Source organism: Vespa crabro, chromosome 9, assembly GCF_910589235.1.
Source record: "Vespa crabro chromosome 9, iyVesCrab1.2, whole genome shotgun sequence".
Classification (NCBI taxonomy): domain Eukaryota; kingdom Metazoa; phylum Arthropoda; class Insecta; order Hymenoptera; family Vespidae; genus Vespa; species Vespa crabro.
Window position 1 is genome coordinate 5,374,914 of NC_060963.1, and position 7,756 is coordinate 5,382,669.

The 7,756-nt window shown below is 29.4% G+C and overlaps 1 protein-coding gene across 7 annotated transcripts; it reads right to left on the reverse strand.

Moving 5' to 3' along the window:
* Positions 1–370: 370 nt before the first annotated feature.
* Positions 371–7,676, reverse strand: LOC124426593 (RNA-binding protein 39). 7 transcript variants are annotated; one of them, XM_046968449.1, is made up of 10 exons: positions 7,519–7,676; positions 7,367–7,440; positions 7,115–7,117; positions 4,345–4,409; positions 2,951–3,289; positions 2,327–2,534; positions 1,966–2,232; positions 1,713–1,888; positions 1,395–1,565; positions 371–1,045 (listed from the first exon to the last, which is right to left on the reverse strand). In XM_046968449.1, the coding sequence occupies exons 2-10, from the start codon at positions 7,418–7,420 to the stop codon at positions 748–750; spliced, it is 1,581 nt and encodes a 526-aa protein (XP_046824405.1). In that variant the 5' UTR covers positions 7,421–7,440; positions 7,519–7,676; the 3' UTR covers positions 371–747. The 7 variants fall into 7 exon arrangements, with proteins under 7 accessions (XP_046824405.1, XP_046824407.1, XP_046824406.1 ...); XM_046968451.1 differs by having other exon boundaries at positions 7,044–7,117; positions 7,519–7,657; XM_046968450.1 differs by lacking the exon at positions 7,115–7,117.
* Between the last annotated feature and the right edge of the window lie 80 nt (positions 7,677–7,756).

The window sequence follows — 7,756 nt, forward strand, 5'->3', positions numbered from 1 at the left end:
TTCACTATAAATTCTTAATACAATATATTTCTTATAAATTTTTCCAATAACTTACTTTACTTTTTTTTTTTAAGTCTGTATCCAATTATTCTTCATCAAGAATATATATGTGTGTGTATACATATACACGCACTAGACACACACATATATTATTATATATAATTATTCACACAATTGACATATTTTTAAAATCTCCAAAAATGTTGTTCTACAATCACATTGTGCTTCCATAAACTTTTAACCAGAATACTATACATCAATTATGTTTATCGCTTTTACTAACTTTTTTTTGTATAATTTTTCTAACTAATCTGTTATCATCGGGGCGTAATATGGTGAGACAATTGGTGTTATACAACGTCACATTGTGTTGAGTTTTAAATTTAAATGCTATATTTCCAGATTAACGCAATAATACGTACAAGTTTTGTATAAGATCCTATTACTCTGTACACAGCTGCTGCTAGTAACAAAATAAAGAGAATAAATGAAGAAAAGGGCCCTTATATAATGTGATTTTCTAAAATATGAGAAATAGTTGTGCACAAAAATATTATACAATTAAACACAAATGATACTTAATTTAATATACTTAAGAATATTAAAAAACATTTTTTGTTTTTGTTTGTTTGTTTTCTTTTTTTTTTCTTTTTTTAAGGAAAAGAGGAAAAGGAGAAGAATACCAGCACAATCATTGTAATGCTACAAAAAATGTACAACATTTTAAATGGTCTGATTCATTTGAGATCATATTCCTCGTCGAGGTGCGGTTGGGACCAATAATTGGATAGCAGTCATAGCATCTGGGAAGAGAGAATGATAATTTACAACTGGTACATAAGCAGCGGTTATAACTCGACCAGCAAACCATCGACCATGTAATGAATTGACTGCAGCAACTGCCGTTGCTATTGATGGACATTTGACATAAACATTTCCTTGTGGAGACGCTTGATCTACATATACGTGTAATACACCGCCATGCTTATTGCATTCTTCTATTACATCATCACGTATTTCTTTTGCCCAATTTGGATTTGTTTCGCTGTAATAGAATCATATTACATTAGGTATTTCTCTCTGGTTTTCTTTTTTCTTTTTACATACAATATTTTCAAAATTATATAGAGACATTCATATTCATATAATCGTTTTAATGTTCAATTACCATTCTTCCACTGACATGTGTTATATTTATGTAGCGATATAAAAAATGGTATTACTAATTTATTTCGCATATTTGTTCCTCCAGTAAAAGAACAAATGCTTGCACTGGATCTACTTATATATGCTTCGTGGGATTACTAAACTTCGTTAAGTTATTTTATATTTGTACTTAAACTTATATACATTTTTCACATATTATTCAATGTAAAATGATACAATATACTTACTTTTGAGGATCAAACATATTTGAAAGCATAAAACACTGTGTCGCAATTGGTGGAGCAGCTTGTGGTGGTGGTGGTGGAGCAGAGATTACAGGTGCCATATTTAAAGCATTTGCTGCTGCAGGAGGAATCTCAAGACCCGTACCTTCGGCCAATTTGAACATCAATTGTAATCTGCAAAACAAATATTGGATAACATAATTAAACATATATACATACTTATGAAAATAATGAGATAAAATAATGTAATTAAATTTATTCAATTCTAAATGCATATATATATATATTCAATTCATATATATATATTCAATATATATTTACCTGCCAGTTGCACCAAGGTCAATACCACTTCGATCCAATTCATCTGTATCTAAAAGTGAAGGACCCTGTATTAAATCTGTACGTTCCGTAACATTTCCAACTTTCATTGGTCGACCAGCTAATTCGAAACCATTTAATTGTTCTAAGGCTTTCTTAGCATCATCTGCATTCCTAAACTGTAAATATATTTATAATAGTTAATTAATAAAAATTTATATAAATTTATTATACAATTGTGTACACACAAACTTACTGTCAAAAAGCCATAACCTTTACTTCTACCAGTTTCAGGATCCATAATTAATTGGATATTATCAATTTTTCCGAATGGTTCAAAAATACCACGAAGCATTTCTTCAGTGATATTAAAATGAAGAGAACCTACATATAATCTCATAGGTCCTGTCTGCCCTTTAGGCATTAAATTTGGCATAGAATTACCCATGCGATTCTTCTCTGCTTGAGTGTGTTGTACTACTATAGGAACACCAAGTAACTTTTGGCCTGATAGTCCAAGCGCCTAAATAAACAATATAGAAAATATTCTAAACATTAAACGATCAAATCAAATAAAAAAAAACTTAACAGGACTATCTAAAAAAAAAACAACTTACGAGTGTAACGCTCTCAGGATCTTTGAATTCAACATACGCAATCCCTTTGAATCTTCTCGTTTTGTTACATGTAATGAGTCTGACATCTTGAACTTTCCCAACACTAGAGAAAAATTCTTCCAAGTCACGTGCACGTATTCGTTGACTAAGTTGCATACAGAATACTGTACGGGCATCTCGTTCTTCAGGCGTCAACTCATCGTTTCTGCTAAAACAGAAAGCAGTATTCTATCAAATGATCGTACTTTATTTCTCTCTTAAGGGACTACATACAAGTCGATATACGAATTTTTTTATCTTCAAGAACAATTAATAGTAATGAATCGAGAACTCAAAGTAGTTTCAAATAAAAAATTTCATTTCATTTCTATAATAATTATTTTTGACAAAAAATTCCGAATTTCGAGAAATTCTTTCCGAATTTCCTTTTTTCAGACTTCTAAGTAGATATAGTTATTTAATAATTGTAAAGGAATATTTGTATATATATTATATATGGAAATATTAGGTTGTTCGGAAAGTTCGTGCCGATTTGTGGTAGGTAACGTAATGACAAAATCGGCACGAACTTACCCGGACAATCTAATATATATCTATTCTAAATGAGTATAATTATATACTTACATTCCAAGAGGACTAACACCTTTACCAAAAGGAGGTCGAGCCCTAGGTAAAGTAATTGGTGTAAGAGATCTTTTTCTTCTTCTATCTCTGTCTCTTCGATCTCGGTCTCTATCTCCATCTCTGTCTCTGTCACGATCACGTCGGTCTCTCGATCGCGATCTTCGCCTGCGTTCGCGATCGCGATCACGATCTCTATCCCGGTCTCTCTCGCGATCCCTGTCTCTATCCCTGTCTCTATCCCTATCCCTGTCCCTGTCCCTGTCTCTGTCACGATCACGGCGGTCTTTATCTCGACGATCGCGAGATCGTGAACGGGAACGAGACCGATGTTTGCTCTTTCTAAAAAAAGAAACATAAAAATTAGCGATAGAAATACAACATTCAAACATGACTTTAATAAAAACATGTTTTAGAACGATATATTAGGTATTTTTTTTCACTACCCTTCTGTCAAATATTTTTCAATTTATATATTAATTAACGTATTTTAATTAAATGGAGAAAAAACATAACGCGCTTGTGATATTAGATGAGAATAAATTTTATATATATAAATTTTATTTCATATAAAAAATTAAAAATTTTTTTTAATTTGTCCGTAATAAAGGATGCTATATAATGTAATATAGAAAAAAATCGATTAATAGAATGGAATAAAAAATCCAGTAACTATACACATATTTCCACATTTGACTTGTTGTAGGAATGATACAATGTTTCCATTCAAAAAAATAATGTTTTTTGCGAAAGTGTTCATAAACTGTTACATTTAATTATACTATTAATAATAAAGTCCTTGAAAAACTTATAAGATGGGTCTTAAATATTCACTTTTTTATTTTTTTATTTATTTTTTTAATTTTTTTTTTAATACAAATGACCACTTACTGTAAATAAATTTGTTATCTTCTATTATTCTTGGTCCTATGTACTTACCATTTAGAAGTCTAACCTTTGGAATTATCAAAATAACCAGCATTTACACTAATTGAATGGAGTCTATAACAAAGAGAATATAACTTCAAATGGCCATTGCAAAGATAAGTTTATATTCATCTTTAATATTGCATTAATTAAACTTGTGATCTGCTGAATAATTTGTGTTAAAAAGAATACATTTTTTCTCTTTTACTATAATAATTTTTAAAACAACCTATTAATTTTACATGCTGCATAAAAACTTATATTGTCAAGATGTGCTAATTGGCCATCTTAAAGAATTGATGTTAAAAGTAACATAAATAAAAAGGAAAGAATATTTCTATACCTTAGATAGTATAATAGAATATTAAGAAAATTAGTATAAAAGTAAAAATGATGATAATAATGATAATAATAATGATGATAATAATAATAATAATAGTAATGATAAAAAATAAATTTTTGAAACTCACCCAGATGATTTGCGACTAGACTCATTTTCCTTGGAGGACTTGTCTTTGGAGGAGGAGTCCTGCTCCTACGAACAGCAAACAGTTGAATGCCATGCCAGCCAGCCGATGTGGCAGGGTCGCGCGAACAAGGGGACAAAAAGCAAATCATTGAACGTTAGTAGGTTTCATAATAATGATTTTTATGCATGTTCAACATTTTGAATTTAAACAGCAGCTATAAAAACTTAAATATAACATTAAATTGACTTTGCTAGTTATGAATACGTTGATATTTCTCCCTTGAGCACTAAATTTTCGAGTATAGAGATGATTGCCGGATGGTGGTACAACTCTTGTGCTCTTTTGTCTTTTCCAGGCAGACTTTACTGGTCTCAGGGGGCTGAGATAGGGGAATAGCAATAGAGAACAAGAGAGACGGGGCGAGCTTAGTGTCGCGAGTCGTCGCATACACCTTGCTCAGACTTACCAATCGTTTTATCGGGTTTTAGGAAAGCATTGCAATCTTGGGTTGAGCATGCCTTGGTCTTAAACTACCAATGGCCAACCACACATCCTTTTTCTTCTGTAAAAGAGAGCCCTCATCAAAGACAGTACGTTTTTAATGTAACACGTGATGTGAACCCTAATTGCTAGCCTAAAGCCCTTGCATGCTTACAATAATAGCTACTCCACGATGAAATATAATGATTAATGGTCATTCCTGCGTTACACTTTTATCATATTGATAGAATAATATTAAAAAATATTTGAGATATTGAAATAAAATGTATATAACTTATAGTGAATTTTAAAATTTAAAGTAAGACCTTTGTGTACATTGTTTTTTGAATAGACAATAACATTTTTATGAATGTATATTTTCTGAAAACATGTTCATGTGTGTATTACTCTATTTTTGATACTTTTCATTACGCACCAGTTTACCATGTGTTTATGTCTCAGTGTACAAGGTAATATTATAATGAAATATATTTATAATACCAAGACCACATTATATGTGTATTCACATGTACATGATGGCACTTTTGACAAAGATAAAATACGCACGTTTGCGGAAAGTATATAGAAGTATAAGACAAGATACAAAGAAAAATGAATGGAATAAAAAAAACTAAACAGTATATCTTTATTAATTAAGAATAGAACTCATTTTGTTTATATAAAAATTTTTGAAAACTTTTAAAAAATGTGATATTTCAAAATGTATGATTAGTTAATTAATTATTACTTTGTTATACTATATTATTTAATTGGAGTCTTTTATAGATTATTCATTATTACAATTTAAATAATCTCTTCTACTTTTCTTATAAATATTACATATAATAATACAAGAATAAAACTATTGGATAATATCACATATGCAGCTTTTATCAATAAATGCATGTTTTAGATATATTTATGATTATGATCAGTGAATACATTGAAAATTTTATCAAATTCCTACAACACAACTTTATTATGTGAATACACTTCTTTTATTTTTATCAAATATAGAATATTGTGGTATGGTATACTGTGTAATATATATTACAGTAGCATATAAATAGAATCCTTATACAAGGAGCAATAATCAATGATAATGAACATAATGTATGTAACAATTTCTTCAAATTATTATGTTGCTAACTATCAATATCATCTAAATGATTTTATAAAAAACAAAGATAAATCTCTATTTATTTTCATTAAAGATCAATGATATTGAACTGAAACTAAAAAAAAATGTCATTTTCATATCTTTTAATTAGAATGTTTTGTTTTTATAGGGATATAAGTAATTTATAACTGATAAATCATTAAATATCTGTAACTATCTGGTGCATAAACAATAAAATATGAGATCTTAAAAAATATTTTTATATGAAAGAAAAGAAGAGAAAAAAGAAAAAGAAACAGACAAAACAGAGAAAAAGAATTTCCATACTAATAGAAGTAAGGCATTTACTACTATACAACAATACAATTACATCATAATGAACATATGAAATTTCCATTGAAATTTCTTAACATTACTGATACAACATATACACCTTGCTTCAATAAGCATGTTAGTATTATTTATAAAAATTCATTTAATTTAAATGTCTCTGCAATACTGCCATTAATAAAAATAGATTTTTCATTTCTTGTTATTTAATGTTATTCATTTAAATTTGATAAAAATATAAGAAAAAAGGTGACAGAGAATAGAAACCATTTTCCTACAGCACTGCTTTCCTTAAATAAGACCTAATACTTCAACTAAACTATCAATAACGTTTTATACTGTAATCAACTGTTGTATGTTCGTAGATAACTATATAGATGAATAATAAGAACTATAGTGATAACATATGAAAATAAAGAAAAAACAATGAATATTAAATAAAATGTGTCTTAAGGAAAATAGGTATCCACCTATTGAAGTAAGAGATTGTTTTTATACCAGTGCCTGTTCAATATAAGTCGCATATCACAAAATATAATCATTTTATAAAAATCTAATATGTTGATATTTATAATATATTTATACATTTTAGAAAAATAGGTTTATAATGTTATATATAATAATTTAAATCATTTCCAATCTTCCTTTCCTGAAATGCAGTACTTGACCATAGCGATACTATCTACATCCTAATTATTAAAAAATTATGTTTCATCAAAATAAAATAAAAGAAGTAGAGAATGATGTTAGTGATGACTTTTCTTAATACCTCGTATTTCAAGTGCATTCTAGGAACTCGCTGCCGAACATCCTACGAGCGCGAGGGTACATGTTACGTACCATCTATAAGTACAAAAAATGGAGGTATTGATCAATAGAATGGTATCAGACAAGGACGTACTTTGTTCTACATGTATATATTGAGAGGAGGAGGATATTTTTTTTTATCTTAATAGACAACGAATACGCTCAAAATACGAACGCACCGTACTGCATCAACACAATTAAATTATAGGAGAAGAACAAATCGGGAACTCGAACACAAGAATACAAAATAAAAGACCACAAAACCTCAGAATAATGTATTCTTACCCCTTTTCTATATGGTGCTTCCAGCATCGCTTCGACATCCAATTCCTCCGCCATTGCGCGAGTTGGAGAATTTTCTGAAATTCCACGCATTAGCACACGACAAATAAATTATACGCGAGTCGAAAGAACTATTTTAGGATTATAAAACGTACGGTTTATAACGATTTATATATAATTTAAAAGATTTAGGTTTTTTTTAATTGTAATACAAAAACAAGTGCAACGCACAATACCGCGATCGTACGTAAAATGGCCAAAAGAAAATGGACGATATCGCAAGAACTGCGACTAATCGCTATTTTAACGGAAGTGACGTATACATGTTTGTACCCACAAAAATACTAACGTCTATGAATAAAAAGATATCAGAACGTAGTCGATGTTGAATCT